We start from the raw sequence: 18,462 nt of genomic DNA, 5'->3' as shown, positions 1-18,462 counted from the left end.
CTCTCAGTTTGGGGCCAAACCTCGGTTTTCTCCTGCTTCCAGGTGCTGCATCTGAGCCCTTCCGCTCTCCGTACAGGAATTTGTGGACTGCATTACGTCAGTTGTCTTGCCAGCGGCAGGAGAGCACCTTCGTCCGAGAGGAGTTAGGTTGCTTATTTTCTGTGGAGAATTAAAGGGATTTGTGTGGGTTTGTTTTTTTTTTTCCCCTCTGTCATAGAGTTGGGAGTTTTGTCGGGAGTCCTGGCTGGACGACGGGGAAGAATGAAAGTTTGAAGCGGCGCATCTCAGCTCTGTTGCTTCAGTATGAGAAGTTTGTGAAAGTGTCTGAAAACTCGACGACGCTCCCAGAAAGTAGATGGAGGAACCAGGAGGTGAGGAATACTTTCAGGTTGTAACTTCACACTGAGCAGAGGCTTCGCTTATTGCCGTTTAGCATGTAGTCCTATTGTTTAACGCTGTGAGCTGATACTATGTTTAAAGCTAACTTTTTTCTTTTTTCTTTCTTTCTTTCTTTTTTTTTTTTTTTTTACACATTCGGTGAAACGTCGAACCTGTTGTTTACTCGCTTTCCCTCAGCTACAGTTTGTACCGGTCTCACCTATTTTAGCCGACATTTTAAACCTACAGTGCTACTCCAGGTTTAAGTGAAGATTTTGCGGTTTGCATTTAAATTAATTGTTTTGTTTTTTTTTTTTTATATTGTTTTGCAGGTACAGATATTTGTTACTGTGCGGGCTGTGGAGAACAAATTCAAGACTCGTTTCACATGAAGGTCCTGCAGGACATCTGGCACAACGCCTGCTTTCAGTAAGTGTCCAGTTTATGATTTTAATGAGGCCTCAAAGTACCCCCCTGTACCCACAGCTTTGTTAGGCTAGTCATAGTCTGATAAGTGAAGGCTTTGTTGCCATAGAAAGACGAGGGGGAACAGTTTGCACTGACATGGATCCAATTGTTTTTTTTTAGCTGTTGGTCAACATGGTGGCGGCTTTCTCTGTTTGGGTGTACTTACAAATGACCTTGTGGATAATCCCAGAAGCTTCTTTCTTGTAGCCTAAACATGGGTCTACATCTGTTTTCTTTTTAACAATTCACCATTGTTTCGGAGCCTCCCTGCACAAAATGCACCATGTAGGATGCCATTCCTGCCACAGCTGACAGGCCTCTGCATGGGGAAGGGTCTAGGTTCTTGAATATAGATTGTTCGGTGAAACAGTCCTGGTATCTGGAGGACTTTGACCCTCTGCTTCAGGGCTTAATGATTGCCGCACTGGAGCTCATGTGAGCCCTCTGGTTTTCACAGGTCACTGCCCCGTAGTGAGATATCTCTGTGTGGGCCAGTGAACCCGTGGCTGGATGCCAACATGATATAACTCTCACAGGGTTTTTCCCTTGGTTAGCAATAACATTCTCTTGTTGTAATGTGAAGTAAGAAGGCTGAGATTTTAAAAAGCAGATGACAGGACGTGTCTCGATCAAACTGTTGCTGGTCAGAACCGCCATGTGAGGCTTGAACTGGCTGCAGGATCGCAGCTCCATTTTTAATGAAAAGAGTGTGCATCCAATAGTCACCGTGCCTAATCAGACACTATTATAAAGCAGATGTGAATGAGAATTGGGTGCCTGAATCTGTGAATGTAGCTGACTGGAGCATGGTTATTTTTCAGAGGCCACATACTGCAGAGCATATCCAAAAATCCTTTGGTTTTTATGACTGGAGTCTGGCTCTGGAGGTCTTCTGGTGTGTCCAAAAAAGCCTTAAGAATAGAACAAATTTAATGCTGACTGTGTTGCCTGTTTCTGACAACTGAAATAGCTCCCTTGGAGTTTTGAGCCAGTATCTAACAGTGTCCTTACATAACCTGGGATTTCACTCTTTCCAAACGCTGACTCTTCAATAACACATACGGCTTCTTGTATCATCTCAGAGGCAAAGTTCTCGACATTGCTGTGTTACTCACCATTGATCTTCTCCCTCCCTTTTCACTATTTATACTCCCTCACATTGTTTTGTCATCCACCTTCAAAGCAGCATCTTCGTCTGAAACTTCTGCAGTCACAGGCTTCAAAAACATACAGATATTAGGTGTTTTGCTCACTCCTATGCATGTTGCAGTTTTCCCTCTGAGGTTTTACTCTTGGATTCAAACTTGTATTTTTTATTACAAGCTATGACGTATCACTTCCACTGCAGCTATGTGACACTCTGAAGACCGCTTACATTTTTTTGCTACACAATTATTTTACTTGAAGAGCTAAATCTCTGAGCTCTTTGAAGAAGGTAGCTCAACAAAAACAAAATGTCCTCGTTATTGTGATACCCCCTGTGGTGTTCCTATTGTCTATTGTCCACATGCTGCCACTCTGCCCTCCATGTACCTCCACCTTGTGAAGCATTCTTACAGGCTGAGGTCACCCTTGTTCCAGTAAACCTGGCAGTGTTATTGAGGCCTATAGGTAACGACACGTTCGACTCTGCTCTGTTCTGCATTCCTAGACAGCGATTCAGAGGTGTGAGTCCACTGTGTCTGACACGGACTACAGAATCTTGTGTTCTTTTTTCCAAAACAAAGCTAGGTATCTCCATTCTTGTACTTCACTGGAAGTGTATAGAACTGCGGATATTATTACCATCATCGTACTTGGCCACAAAAAGACTATTGTATTTCATAGTTGTTTCTACAATACAGGAAGGGGGTGATATTTAGTACTCTTGACTTATCCTTGTTTCATTTTTCTGCAGTAAAATATTAATTACAAATATATGGGAAATTTCTGAACATTCATATGCAGTAGATCTACAGAACCATTTTTTTGGAGATCACTTTCTTATGTGGTTTTCCAACATAACACAACAGCTGAAAATATTATGAAACAAATTAATACATTTCGAAAGACTTGATTTTTTAAAAACATTTTATTGCTTACTCTTTTTAGTGCCACATCTTATGATTTGTGTATTTTAGACCATCATTGCATGTAGTGCCGAGTCCATTAACTAATTAGGTGATTGACAGACAGTTAAATGCCAAACATTTGTTGGTTCCAGCTTCTCAAATGTGTGTATTTTACGTGTTTCTTTGTCATAGATGATAATAAACTGAATAATCCTTGAGTTTTAATCCTTCAAACTATCTATTTGATTGTGTTTGCTTGGGCTTTGAGGAATTGTAAAAGGCATTTTCAATAAAAATCATTTAATCAATCGTTCAAGGAAATAATCAGTAGATAATTGAAACTGTTGCAGTCCTAATTCTAGTCCTGACAAAAATCAGCATATCAGCAAATTCAACGAATTGCATTATCTACAGACAGTCCCTGTGATATGAATGAAGAAATAATTGTCATTCTTTAGTTCTTGGAAAAAGGTTGTTGTGGAGAGTTCTGGGAAGACAGCAGTCAAAAACCCCAAGATAAGGTTTCACTAAAAGTGAAACACTCCCTCCACAGGTCTCCAAGGCCACTGCTAAAGTTCCCTCTCTTACTATCTCTACTTCAAACTACAACAAAAGAATACACTCCAGCAGGAATGTGGAATTAAGGAAATGAGTAATGTTTGCTTTGTAGTGTTTGTGCAGACAGGACCATTGCATTGTTCATTAAAGAACCACCTGAGTTTAGTGCGCCCACCCCCCATTGACCAGCACACATAGAAGGAAGTCAGGTGTTTTTATAAGCTCCCCTACATGACTTTATCTTGATAGATTATAGGGATATAATGGACAATAATTATGGTTTATCAGATGGTTTTGTCCTGGAATGTTTTTTTGTTCAGAACAGGGCTGACAGGGTGGAAGTTTTTGTTTTTTTCATGCCACACCTGGACAGATACTGAAAGTCATACATAGCAGATGAAATACTGCACTTTTCACAAGTCTCTCTCACCTCCTTTGTTTTGTTTGTACGTATCTGATTGGACCGAACGGGTGCACTGGTATCACCAGACGATATTGATAATGATCAGTACCAGTACTGTTGTGTATTCTATGGTTTGACATGATGCATAGCATAATTGAACATGTTTTTTTTTTGTTTCTGTTTTTTAATCAGGATCCCTTAAATTTGCATATTAAAGAATTGTTACCAGTCTATTGTACGTATGAAGTGGGATCCTTACTCTTAAAAATAATAAACCTGTCAGTGCTGTCAGGTGGACAAACCATTTCTAAACTACTACAAACACAGTGTATTTTTTGTATTTCATTACTGTAATTTCTTGTTACTTTTCAGTTGACATATAAGTGGTATGTCAGCTGATAATGGTACATCTGTGATAGGGTAATATGTAAAGACCAGGTTCTTGGTTGGGCTCTGCTGTTGTGTAGAATTTCTCAAAGCCTTACAAATGATTTAAATGCCTAGAGGCCTATTTAAATAGTTTCATAAACCAAAACTAGAATTTTTTTGTAATTCTGCATCCAGACTGTGTGACATCTCTCACACACAGACATTTTTAACAAATGTGTGGTCTTGAGTGCAGCTGTGGCCACAGCAGCATAGCTACCATTACTCATGCAAACTTTACCTCAGCAAACTTTCAGCTCCGCTTCCCCTCATCATGTCACAGTGTGATGAATCAGGCCAGAAGCATGATTACACTGACCTCATGCTCATTGTTAATATTTGTTTTTTTCATTGGAAATTCACAGGCTGTTTGTTTTGTTCACAGTATTTGTTATCAGGCCGTTGAATGGATGCTGCTTCATGTTAAAGACTGAAACAACGCCTCTGCCTCAGCCCAAGCTCTTCCCCCTCTCTCCACTTTTCTGTCCACAAAAGACACAAACATGTGGTCTTGTCTCTATAAGACGACTCCTTCTTAAGTAATGCCAGAAAACTTTGAAATATCTGGAATCTTTGCCAAAGTCAGTAAGCCTGGATCAACTATACCTGCAGTGCAGAGAGCTACGTGATGCATGAGGCTCAGGTGGATGCTGTTGCCAGCACTGCACCAAACAATTAAAAATGCATTTTAAAAAATAACATCTCCTCTCAAAGCAATATTTCTTTCATGTCATTTCATCTTGCGTACATGGAATGGTTGCATAAGACGTAAATGTGATATTTGTAAAATCATCACAGACATAAACACGGCAGAGCTCTGACAGTTCTGTTGGATAAGATCATATCCCTGAATCAGAAATAGCTGTTAATCAGGAAGTCAGCACAGTGTCAGTTGAAGGTTTATTATTGTAGTCATTCCTGAAAGCAACCTGTGTGTCCATGTGAAGTTCAAGAAAACGTAGCCCTGAGAACTGTTTTGCTCCTCTTTTCAATGGCAAAACAATATCCAGACAGTACTGGCATGTCATTTACTGTGATTCATGTGCCTGCACTTCATCACCTAAATCTGAAGTCCCTTGTAGCATCTATGCTCAAAGGACAAAAAAAAAAAAAAATAGGACTGCAGTTATTTGAGTAACCTAATCTCTGACAGAGTGGTTGTATTCTGGTAGTCGAACCTGCTGCCATCATTTTGCATAACCAGTGCAGCTTGTTCAAGGAACGTTCATAGCCTGCAGGTGCTTCCCAGTCTGCTGGCAACTTCAGCATTCCTCACGCTGAACATTTTGTCCCAAAGCCGCAGCCATAAATGTCCCCTTAATTTGCCAAGTGTCTTCTCAGGTGACAGCTTGGATCAATCAGCTGTTGGAGTAGTATCATTGAAACTGCAATAAAAAGGAATCCAGTATGACAAGTTTTTAATATTAAATGTTTTAAAGTGTTTTATTTGCAGCGTTTCACCTTACTTAGACATTAGACAGGAAAGGGGCATGAGGGAGAAAGCTGAGGACACCCTGTGACTCAGATTCCTGACTTAACCCAGGATGTTAGTTATATAGTTTGGACCTTTGACCTCAAGAGTAATGGGACATCTTATTATTTACACTAACTTAGATAAGGAAACGCACAATGAGAGGTTTGTTAAGTAACTTCAAGCAAAAACTGAACAACAAACAATGAGGTGAGGAACAAGGACTTTGTCCCTAAAGAGATTTTTTCAGCCTGTTTTAACACACTATAGGTTGCTGTCACTATAAGTTTTTCTCCAATTTTTCTTAAACAACTGGATCCTATTTAGGTTCTGGAAGTTAGCTAAGGGTTTGACCTTTGCCTTATTAGTGGTGTGCAGAGGCTAATTGTTCCTTGAGTCCACCATCTCCAAAGGCGTGGAAGATCCTTCTTTTTCTAAAGTGAAATAACTCTTTGAACTGTCTGTTTTTCTTGCACTGCAACACTGCACAGACAGGCAAGCAAACAAGCAAAACCCAGCACATCTCATGAATGAGGCATTTACCTTGTTAACTACAGAGAAAAATACATGTTGCCGTCGTCAAGAACATGCCCCTAGCTAATGTTCCTAACCTATACAAGCTCGCAGTTGAAAGTGTTGTTTTCAGCTGTATGATTGATGGTTTCTACATGATCTCTCTTCTATTATTTAACAGACTGTTAAACACAGTTTTCTGGAATGTAATGTATGTAATATGAGGAATGAGTTTTGAAAAATGTACAAAAAACTCACCAAACTAAAACTGTCCCTCAGGCCTTCTTCTGTCTCATTTCTTTTCTCAGTGTTAGTGTGGCTGTCAGCTTTTACTTAACTCTGTCTTACAGTGTGGAAACAAGTTAAATTAATAATTCAAACCAGTGACAATTAATAAATTAATAAAAAAACAAAGATTTTTTTTTTTTGGAATTGGGAATTCATCATTAAAGAACAATATTAATTTCTTGGTTACAGCTTCTGAAGGGATGATTTCCTGCTTGTCTGTTATTTAATTCATTTTAAAGGCAAAATAAGCTATTTGAAGTTGTTGCATTTCTCACATATTTTATGCACTAAAAGATTCATTGATTAATCAAAAATTATAATTAATGATACAGTAGATTGATGAGGAAAATTTTCTTGCAGCACTACTTTGTTGCTTCACATGCAAGTGGACCATATTAAAATGCGCAAGACGAGATGGAGACAGAGTACCTGAGACAGAGTTGTTATATGAGAGCAGGAGAATCAGTGCTTCGTGTGACTCTTTCAGGCGTCACCCACATACCTTTGAAATTATCAACAGTTATTTGAAATAATACACCAGGCTTTTGAGTCTCTGCTGTATCACCTTGAAGATGATTGTCTTAGAGCCCCTGCTGAAAGCCCTCATCTCTTCCTTCTTCTCCGTTCATGTACTTTGTTCTGTGAAAACGTGACCAGAACTGTTTTTTTTCCCTTTCATCCTTGCAGGTGTTCTGTGTGCTGTGACCACCTAACTAACTGGTACTATGAGAAGGATGGCAAGCTGTACTGTCGCAAACACTACTGGGAGAAGTTTGGAGAGCTCTGTCACGGTTGCTCTCTACTCATGACTGGACCTGCCATGGTACGTCTGCTGCTCTCATTGTTTAATGCCTTTACCTGTCATCAAGACAGTTTCAGACAGTGTCAGCTTTTTGGTACAAAACATTGGACTATTGGATGGATTGAACCACAACCTAATCAACTTCAGTTGTCCTTAAAGATTAACGGGGAGCTCTACTGATTTTAAATGTACAGCCCAGCCTGTGAAAATAGTTATATAATATCTGTAGTCGCTTTTTTTTTTTCATACATATGTACAACAGAAAGTCAACATTAAAAACTGGGGGTATGGCATGTAAAAGATGTGGCCATTTTCCAGGCGGCATGGTTGTAACAAAAAGCATTGTCACGTTTAGGATCCAGGGTTTTTAAACCTTAAAAGTCCAACTAAAAGTCAAGATGTCTTGGCCTCTGCTGCTTTGATTATGACTTTTCATCTTTCGCAGGTCACCCCATTTAATGGAAGTGCTACATTGACTTGCTGAAGTACTCTTTTAATGTTGGCTCCTGCTTTGTCACCTCACACCAAAGTCTAATAAAACAGAGTTGCCTATGCCATTTTCTGGTGTATGACAAATATTACAACCCACCTGCCTGTTAGCGTAGCTATATTCATTTAGACTTGTTTTTGTTTGCTATGATTTGCAAAGCTGGATCTAAACTGTTTGAACACTCTTGCTACATGTGATTGCCAGGCTTTCAGAGTCTGCCTTACCATGAATCATATAACAACTGCCAACAATTTTCCCCTCTACTTAAATAATACCAGAATGCCCACAGAGCGTGTCAGAGCTCTCTGTGTACCCCTTTCTCCCTACTGCTCCCGAATAATACTAACATGCATTAAAAGGCGGGGGGCTTTTGTGGGGATTACAGATGTGTGATATTCTGCATAAGCTGCTGCGCAACATAGCAGACTGGACCCTAGACTTAGCTTGTGAATTAGTTTCCCCCCCTTGAGGCCCCTTTCTGTTCCTTCTCAGTACTGAGGTTCTCCACGGCTCACTTCCTCAAGTACACAGAGGATCTAGTGGGAAGACGCTCGAGCATGAGGTGGTTTTTGAAGCCCATCATGTTGAGTCCTCTGTGGTGGAGTGGATCTGTGGATATTACCCACAGTCTACCACTCATGATCTGTACTGATGTAGTGAAGTATCTGTTGTTAAAGCAAAACTGTGTAACTTTCAAAAGACAAGGTAACGCCTTCATCTCTCTACAAATTAAAAGCCGAATTAAGAAGCAGTAAACCAATAAACCATGCTCATATGTTTTATACATAGCAGACTGAGCAGAATTCAGTTTACATTGATTACCTGTGCCTTCAGACCCACACCTACTATGAATTAGATTTCTCAAGTTTCTAAAGCTTCTTAAAATTGGATTTAGTCAAATGTAGAGAGCAATGGACATTTGAACCATATCTGCTAATGTAACATTTATGCACTGAGCCAAAGTAGGTTTAAAATAACTAAGAACTAACTATAAAATTTCAAGCAGGCACCAGAGAAAAGCCAAATGTCAGCCTGCTTTGATTTAGTATCTACAAGTTGAAACATGAAATTCAGGTGGCAGCAGCTCTTGCCGGTCGCAACCGGGGTCACTTGTCTAACATGGAGCCGGACCGAAGTTTTTCTTTTTGCCACCAAGCAACACACATAATGGACTCCTCTATTTAGTATTGGCATCCAGCTTCACCAGCCTGTGAAGCCAAGTGTTTTTGGCAGAGCTGAATTGGCGCTGCGTCCTCTTAGCCAGAAAGAGAATCATTGTGGTCCATCAGCAGAGGATGGTCATGCAGAACTGCTGCTGCTTGTTAGGCATTCAAGTCCAGAACAGTATTGTTTTTGTCCTGGTTTTAATTATGTTAGTTATTTTATTGATGCATTGAAGGTGGTTGTTATAATTTAAGACATTTGTTGATAACAAATTTTTCATAATTTATCTGCTTTCACATTTCCTGCCTCTCCACACTGAGACCCACTTTATTGTTCTTCACTTTGATCTTGTTTTGCCTGCATGTTTTTATTGCTCGGTCTTGCCGTTAAAGCCTCAGGCAGGTTGTGACTGCGGTCTGTGGTGGTGGTGGTGGTTCTGCTCTTGGCTTGAAGGCAGGGAGTTACAGACAGACTCCTGAGATGTCACAATGATTTGGCTGACATCACTTTAATCTCTCTGTAGCAGCAGGGAATCCTTTCCCAGCACTGACTCACTGACTCACACCTGTGGTAAATGTGGGAAAAACGATTCTGTAGTTGTGTCCCAAATCCACTCTGCACACTAATTCTGAGCAGGATTTGATTATATTATGTATTCATACCAGAAGAGTGACAAAGCTAAGTAGACTCAAAACCCTCAGTTTTCAAACAAAAGTAAAGCCCTTGATTTTTAAACGTGTGGACATTATTCTCCTACAATGCAGTGCAATGCATAACTATGTTTTTTTTTTTTTTTTTTAAAGAAAAAAACATGATTTCTTTGTGAACTAGTTGCCTTCTGAAGTCTTTGATTCACATCCATCATTGCATGTATTCTATCATTTCCACATTTAAAAAGATTTATTTCTTCAACTTCAGTTTCATAACTGAGCCTGGAATCAACATTGTTCGTGCCCAGGTGTGTGCAGAGTAAGATTATTGCCGAGGGCCGGACACATTATCTCATCTTGCATGAGAGAGAGAAGTAGAAAGCCAGATGACATGCGAGTGTGACATGAATGGCAGAAAGGGAAATCGGTCAGTGATGTGTAGGCAGCGTTAATGAGAGAGATAGCACATGACAGATCGCTGAAAGCGAGAACGTCAGCGAGACGAGTGGCTCAGACCTGCAGAGGGAGGTGACATCATAGCAGATTCCAGACAGACTGAGAGTGAAACAGGTGTTACGACTGTGTCTCATAACAGGAGGAGGGCAGAAAACAACACGCAGCACAGCACATTCATCTCCGACAAGCAGAGCACAGCACAGCAGGGCGGCAGCCTCACCGGCAACATATGACTTCTTTCTGCTTTCTGCTTTGCACTGTGAAGATTAGCTGTTTTGTTTGTGGTTCCAGGTGGCCGGAGAACACAAGTATCACCCTGAGTGCTTTGTGTGTCTGAGGTGCAAAGTGGTTATTGAGGACAGGGACACCTACGCCTTAGTGGAGAGATCGAAACTCTACTGGTAAGTCATCAGCATGAATGTGCAATTTTCAGTTTACACGTGAGTTTATTTTTCAAAGATGAATTTGAAGATAAGTAGGCAACAGTGTCCTCAAGTTAATGTTAAATGTTAAAGTCATTATTCCACAACTCCTTGAATTTTGTGTTCTTTGAACAGTAACTTAAGAACAAGCACATTTACCCACAGGTAATGATTCACTCCCTCTCCTGTTGTTTGCAGTGGAAAGTGTTACAAGCAGGTGGTCCTCACACCCATGTTGGAAAAGCGTTCACACGACTCGGTGCTAGACTCCCTGCCCCACACGGTGACGCTAATCTCGATGCCCTCTGCAGCCAACGGCAAGAGGGGCCTCTCCGTCTCCGTGCTGAGGGACGTCAATGGCTCAGCGAGTGTTCAAGTCAAGGAGTAAGTGGCACCTGATGGAGACTGATCTCTGAACCTGTCTCACTGCCCCCATGGAGAGAGCATGAGTAATGCTTTACGTAAGGCTGATTATAGGTTTGCTAAATAGCAGGGCACTGATGTTTATGTAAGTGTGCCACTGCAAGAAAAGGTGCTTATTGATAGTTCAGTTGATGTAACAGTGTTTTAGTCACTGGTCTCCTCAGTCCTGGTTTACTAGTTGACCAGCAGTGTAGTCCTTAACCTACTGACATTTAATCAGTACATTCTTTTCTACAGTGCTAATACTCACATATTAGTGTTGGTACTGTGTTGTTCCAGGGTCAGAGGGATGCTTATTAGTCCGGAGGTTCGAAATGCCATCCATGTTGGAGACAGGATCCTGGAGATCAATGGCCTTCCAGTGGGGACATTAATGGAGGAGGAGGTGGGTTTATGCCACGTGCAAATCCCTGATACTCATGGAGTCATACGTGATGTGAAATTCTTTAAACGGAGCTAATTGCTGTCCCTATTAAGGGCAAGTCAATTCCTTCAGTGCAATTTGCAAAGCTATGTTCTTATTATACAACATGTGATTTTTGGCATTCTTCACATTCACATACATACATACTTCAGCTGGGAGAGGATGGTATGCGGAATGACTGCACTTAAAGGCTCATTCCCACAACCTCACCCTCACTAAATTACATGCATTCCAATACAGTCGTCATTCACTGCTTATATTTTGGTTTGGTTTTTGATTATGTTGTTCCCACGTCTCCTGTTTACCCTATAACGCATTTCAATTTTACATCCCAGTTCAGTTGGTTTACATTCGCTGCCATCAAGTCGTGCTTTTTAATTAGTTTTCCCTGGTAACTCAAGCCAATTTTTATAGAATGAAGTCCTGCTGACTTATCAAACTCTTCGCCTCTCTGTCTGTCAGAGTTGAATGGACAATTTATGACAATTTGAAATCTGATTTGAGCATGCCTTTAAGATACTTATTTCATAAACTAACAAATGTGGAAATTAGAAACAAGTTATCCATACTCCTTTGGTTAAAATAAATGTATTTATTGCCATTGTATTTATAAGACATTTTGAGAATTCCAGTGATAGTGTCATTTATTTTGGGGAAGTAATGATTTTAAAATCACATGGAATCCTTCAACCCTAAATCTCTGTGTTAATTAAGGTGGACGATCTTATTCACCGCACCAGTCACACGCTGCAGCTGCTTATAGAGTATGACCCGGTCAGGCAGCGTTTGGATCGGCTCAGACTGGGATCACCCAGGAACCAGTTAGGAGTCCCAGCCACCTCCCGCATGCGTCTGTCCTCACCTTCTGATGCAGTCCTGGAGAGAACGGATGTGGTTGATGACGGCACACTGAAAAGGAGGTCTTTGAGGTATGTTAGGCCTAACTAAGGTGCCAAAAACATTACACCTTACATATTGTGGGTCAGTAATATGCAAGAGGGGAGTGTATTTAAGTTTTAATCAGCCATATTCTCTCTGCTCCAGGCGGAGTAACAGCATATGCAAGTCACCTGGGCCATATTCCCCCAAAGAGCCAGCTTTTATTGCACGAGACATTGGACGCTCTGAATCCCTGAGATCCTCCAGTAGCTGCTCTCATCGCATCTTCCGGCCGTGTGACCTCATCCACGGAGAAATCTTAGGAAAAGGTTTCTTTGGACAGGCCATCAAGGTCAGCCTCCCAACTCCCATCGGTTCTTAATCTTTTTTTGTTTGTTTGGTTCCGCATCCAATAAGCTCAAAGAAAAATTTCCCTTTGTCCCACTGACAGGTGACTCATAAAGCCACAGGAGAGGTGATGGTGATGAAGGAGCTGATCCGTTGTGATGAGGAGACCCAGAAAACTTTCCTAAAGGAGGTTGGTAATCTCCAGCAGGAGGCCTGCGCTTCCTCACAGACAAAACAGAGTCCTCTGGCTCTGCATGGAGCTGTAATTTATTATTCTCATAACTGAAAGCACACCACATGTTCCAACAATTGCCTCTTTGTACCTTGTTATTTTGAGGTTTTTGTCTCAGTCTTGTGAGAAACCCCTAGCTTGATTTTTATTGTGTGAAAGGATTTTTCTCATGGATTAAATTACACTTTTAGTAGAAAATGATTAGAGATAATCTGCTTACAGTCATAATCGTAAACTTCTTTCTTTCTGTCACTCAACTAATATTCAGGTCAAAGTAATGCGAAGCCTTGATCATCCCCACGTTTTGAAGTTCATCGGTGTGCTATATAAAGACAAGAGGCTCAATTTGATAACTGAGTTTATCGAGGGAGGCACCCTGAAGGATTTCATCAGAGACACGGTGAGTTAAACTAGTTGATTCACTTAACTCTCTTTCTCTCCCCTGCCACAATGGAGCACAAAAACCCCTCAGAGGCCACAGAAAGAGCTGTTTGCAGCTCAGAGTCATGTGGGAGGTGGCTGACCTAAAGTAAACTTTGCACTGATAGAGGGCTCTCGGCTCTGTAGTGGGCTGGGTGGCATGTCTACTGGCCAAGATGTGGAATGAGAAAAGTTGTGGAAAGTGTTCCCAGGTGAAATTTAAAGAGCTGTGCTCCCCTCCTCCCACAGCTGACTATTTTTAAGGAGCAGTTCAACTCAGAGCATGGCCCAAGGAGGAGAGGGAGAGTGGGTTTTTTTGTTTGTCTCTTATTATATTTAAAGTATGCAGGGGAGCGGGAGAGTTTTGAATTTTGTTCATAAAGGTTTAATTTTGTTTACTGTTACTATTGAATATGTGTTTCTCTGTTTTCTACCTTGGTGCAAAATCATTTTACCCCTGTTATGCATTATGGCCTCTGAGGAACCTTCTATTCATTTCTCTCATTTGTTTCTGTTTTTCTTTGCTTGGGATGAACAGGACCCTTTTCCATGGGAGCAAAGGGTGAGCTTTGCAAAGAGCATCGCTTCTGGCATGGTGAGTTGGCTTCTTGCAAAGACATTATTATTAGTAAAATCTGTGGCTGCTATTTTCAGCCATTTAATTGTGTGTGTGTGTGTGTGTGTGTGTGTGCATGTGCCTTAGAGGACAGAACCCCTCGCAGGAGCTGGGGCTGAAATAAATCTAAGGAACAGGAAAATTTAGTCATGCAGTATTATGGTTTTTTTCCCTTTTAGTTCAACTGAACTGCTCATGACTCATAGATAAAACAACCCTATGGGTCCACATAAGTCAACATGGCATTGTATTAAGAGGACTCACTAGCTAATAGGGTTGGGAACCACTGCTGAGTATCAACATGCACATACAGGCATAGAGAAACAGAGATTCGACGAGAGCTGGATCAAAGATGGCATCAGCTGTGGAAGATGCGTGGATAGGGCTGAAAAGTTTTACTAAATAAAAGTTAATTTATTTACCTCTTTTTGATTTTTCTCTGTTTCAGGCCTACCTTCACTCAATGAGCATCATACACAGAGACCTCAACTCTCACAACTGCCTGGTTAAACTGGTAGGCGACATGGCATCTTACCAATCATTACACATCAGAAAATTTGAACAATAAGAATGAAGGGGTGGGAACCATTTGTTGGTTTAATGAACTGAGATATAGTTTCTCCCTGCCCTGTGATTTTCCAAGTGTCTATAGAAAGAAAAATAGTTGTAAAACTTCAGTGTGAACTCAAGACAATATTGCATTACATAAGCAGATACCGACAGAACCTCCAAGACTATTTATTCTATTAAACTATTTCAACAGAGAACAAAAAAAATCTGACTTGTTTTTACCCAGTTGGTTGTACAGCCAAGTTTTGTTGAGTTATATATTTTATATATGTATAGGTATTTATACTGATGTGACTCTACTACTACTACTCGGGGTGGAGCTCAGGGTGAACCATTAAAACTGTCATCTTTCAACAGGACAACACTGTGGTGGTCGCTGACTTTGGACTCTCCCGACTCATAGTGGAGGAGAAAGTAAAGCCTCCGCCTGAGAAACCTTCCACAAAGAAGAGGGTTTTCCGGCGTATTGACCGAAAGAAGCGGTACACAGTTGTGGGAAACCCTTACTGGATGGCTCCAGAGATGCTAAATGGTGAGCCGCTTCGAAAAACATGAACTACCAACTTGATTTAGAGAGAGTAGTTCTTTCTGTGGGTCAATGTGTGCTTTTGCTTTATCTTTTACTTGATGTTATTTCAGGTAAACGCTATGATGAGAAGGTGGACATTTTCTCCTTTGGAATTGTGCTTTGTGAGGTAAGGACATTCTGTTTTTTAGCCACATTATCTGCCCTGATTTTCCGGTAACATATCTTGTGATTCCAGTGCATTTTGGGAGGCCGTTCTAAAACCCCGGATGAGGAAGCTTCTAGGAAAACACCAAAGTTTTCAGAACAGCATCTGCTCACAGCTGTGTTATCAGATCATGACAACACATACTTGACAAAGTAATAGGTTACTAAGCAAGTTTCAAGTCCCTACAGATCTAATGTGCAACTATATGCTTAATATAACAGGACATTACATAAAGTAGACTCCACTGTAGCTGATGTGTTTAAAAAAATGTTAGGGTCTGCTCACCCTGAAATGTCTTAAGTGTGTCTATCTGTTAACTGACTGACCCTTACTTCTTCCTCTGTCTTATGGTCCAGATCATTGGAAAAGTCTATGCAGACCCTGAGTGCCTCCCCAGGACGCTGGACTTTGGCCTGAACGTTGGCAAGTTTGTGGAGAAGTTCCTCCCCGAAGACAGCCCACCAGCTTTCTTTCCACTGGCTGTTGCCTGCTGTGATCTCACACCAGACAACCGGTGAGCATCTGCTGCTTTTGTAATGGTTAAAATTTTACACTTAGTTTAACATGAGAAGTGTTTTTTGTTTAGTTTTCTTTTTTTTGCAGAATTGCTGACTGGTAGGTGACTGCTTATTATGATTAGCTGACCTGAGAGAGACAAAAATCAAGAGAGATGCAACGGCTGTGTAGCAAACCTTTAAAAAAAAATCTATAATAATAGTGTTTTTCAGTCACTCAGATGGCCACATGAGAAACGTGTCCAGGTTCAGTTATTTGAACTCAAGAGTCTGCAGGAGCAGTGCAGGGGGAAAAAACAACTACTTTCAGATGCCATCTCAACCTGCCTGCACAGGGACACGCCTCTGCTGCCAGATTGCTTCCTCATGTTTTCTCTCAACCTTGTCAGTCTGGTTTTAACCTCAAACCCCTCTGTGTGCCCTCGTTGCTCTTTCCTCCTCCCTCAGTCCACCTTTCCAGAAGCTGGAGGACTGGTTTGAAGCTCTGTCCCTCAACCAGGAGCTGGGGATCCACCTGCCAGCCGAACTGGATGAACTGCACCAGAGTCTGAGTCAACTCCACTGGCCTAAAGACAGCTCTCCAACACAGAGCACAGATCAGCCATCAACCCCGACAACAGCCTCTCCAGACTCTTCCAGCATGACAGACAATGGCACCTAGGACCTGTGCCTCCCTCATTTGACCCCTCTGAACTGCTGCACTAATACTGTGGATGTGAAAAAGAGGAAAACTCCATTGAACCCGAGCCATAATAGAACTGGATAACCTGAGGTAGCTGGACCAATCTTCTCCATGTGGGATCTTAACTCTGAGAGCTCCACTCAGCCACAATGTTAGTGGAAAGACGCATTTCAAAAAAGACAAGTGTTAGTTACAATTTTTTTTTTTTGTACCTTATTCAGCCCGTCTCAACACACACAGGGTTGTGCTAATGTTTACTGTGCATAAAGACAAAATACATCTCTCTGTGACTCTGACCCCTGACCAAGGACGTGCATCTGTATAAGGTGGAAAACCTCGATAAGTCCCCAAGTGACAGCAGTTTTGTTTTTCTAGCTCTGAAGCTGTTGTTTGCCATGTGTGGAATGTACAGATCAGTCCTTGCCCAGAAGAGGACTCACTTCACCGCAGCAGCAAAGAAAACAAAGAGGCTTGACAGTTGAGCTGACATGTCCAAGTAAACAGAGGGCAGGGCATGAAGAAAACAGGAGTGACAAAAGGCAGCAGTGGAAGCAAAACAAACACCGGCCCCAATTATTTTCATCACTCTGAGATTTGACACAAGATGGCAACGGAAAGTTTAGATTTTTGTGTGTGTGTATGTGTGTGTGTCTGTGTCTAAGAGCCACTGATCAAATTTTTGACGAGACAGTTACAAGTATAGTTCTGTACTTTGTAGTCTAATGATTTTAATTCATTTATTAGAATGATGAACACTATTTACATTTTGACCTTTTGTTCGAAGTTTCTATCAAACTATTGAGGACAGGGCAGAGGCTCTTCTGGAAAAGACATAGCCATGCAAGAGCTGACTATAAAATGTTGCCTTGTACAGGAGAACTGGATTTTTTTAAGCAGTGTATATAAATATGTACATATTACGCCTCTAATTGGACGTCATTTTCTAATGGGAACTTTAGATTTGTAGATTTTTAGACATTTCGTCAACGATGGAAGTTTTTGCCTTTTTTGCTATCATCATGCAAGGTACTGACGACCAGTTGTAACCACTATTATTTATATCACTTTAGTGTTTCATAAATAAACCTTCAGAAAGTTGCCTCTTTATTGTCAATCTTCAATTTTTCTTGTCAGGAAAACTGTTAGAATCAGATCTTCAGATGTTAAAGCTCAGGACCAGAGTTAAATAATTTGTAGAGGTGTGTTAACCATAAAACACACACTGCAGGGCGTTGGTCATCAGATACAGAAAGGAAAAAGAAATCAGTTGGTTATCGGTTAGCCTAGATGATAAATAGGTATAAAGATAAAATATCAAATTATTTAATAAAAATATTGGAAGCCTTGAAAATGATTCTCATTGAGTGTAATATATTTCTCCTTTCATTCAATTCAAAACAATTAGAAGGAAATCAAAAGCATCACTATCAAAGTATATGTGTCAGTCACTGAACAGAACATTCCTTCTCTCTTTCTATCCTCAGACCCACTCTCACATTTATTAACCTTTATTACATGTCATTAACCCTGTGTCCTCTCTCTCTCGCAGTCCTGTGCTTGTTTCTGTCTGGTCTCTCTTTCTCTGTACCTTTCTGCAGGTATCTCTGGCTCTGGAGCTGCATGTTCTCCGCCTGTGGTCCTGGCTCCACTGGCCTGCTGCTGTTTATTGTCTACAATTATCCATTTCTAATACATTACTATGTTTAATGTTCCACTCTGCTACAGATAAATTTTGGATTAATATTCTATGCCAACTGTAAATAATTACCAGTCATGACAACTTTTTGCTTCTGTGCTCTGTTTCCTATCATAACTGCAATCTGCTGAGCACACAGTATCCACTAACTGTTCTGTAATCTGAATGCTGGCCCTCCAACATTGTCCACTTCCAACCCTGTTAGTATCATGTTTTATATGCTGCATATCCTTCTCCTCCTCTCCTCCATTCCCAGCTGTCCTGTCTTCCTCCTTTTCCTCCTCTCATCCAACCTCGCCATCGGCAGGAGGGTCCCCCATATGAGCCAGGTTCTGCTCAAGGTTTCTTCCTGAGCAGGGAAGAAAGGGAGTTTTTTCTTGCCA

General features: G+C 41.1%; 1 protein-coding gene across 1 annotated transcript; it reads left to right on the top strand.

Moving 5' to 3' along the window:
* Nucleotides 1-119: 119 nt before the first annotated feature.
* On the top strand, nt 120-17,482 carry limk2 (LIM domain kinase 2). Its single transcript, XM_041042578.1, has 16 exons — nt 120-371; nt 711-807; nt 7,244-7,379; nt 10,410-10,519; nt 10,739-10,924; nt 11,243-11,348; nt 12,102-12,316; nt 12,432-12,618; nt 12,718-12,804; nt 13,115-13,246; nt 13,805-13,861; nt 14,331-14,396; nt 14,810-14,984; nt 15,092-15,147; nt 15,543-15,700; nt 16,149-17,482. The coding sequence occupies exons 1-16, from the start codon at nt 356-358 to the stop codon at nt 16,360-16,362; spliced, it is 1,998 nt and encodes a 665-aa protein (XP_040898512.1). The 5' UTR covers nt 120-355; the 3' UTR covers nt 16,363-17,482.
* Nucleotides 17,483-18,462: the final 980 nt, after the last annotated feature.

This window comes from Toxotes jaculatrix, chromosome 7 (assembly GCF_017976425.1).
Source record: "Toxotes jaculatrix isolate fToxJac2 chromosome 7, fToxJac2.pri, whole genome shotgun sequence".
In the NCBI taxonomy this organism is placed as follows: domain Eukaryota; kingdom Metazoa; phylum Chordata; class Actinopteri; family Toxotidae; genus Toxotes; species Toxotes jaculatrix.
The sequence above is the reverse complement of the archived record's forward strand: the minus strand, read 5'-3'. Positions and strand labels throughout refer to the sequence as shown.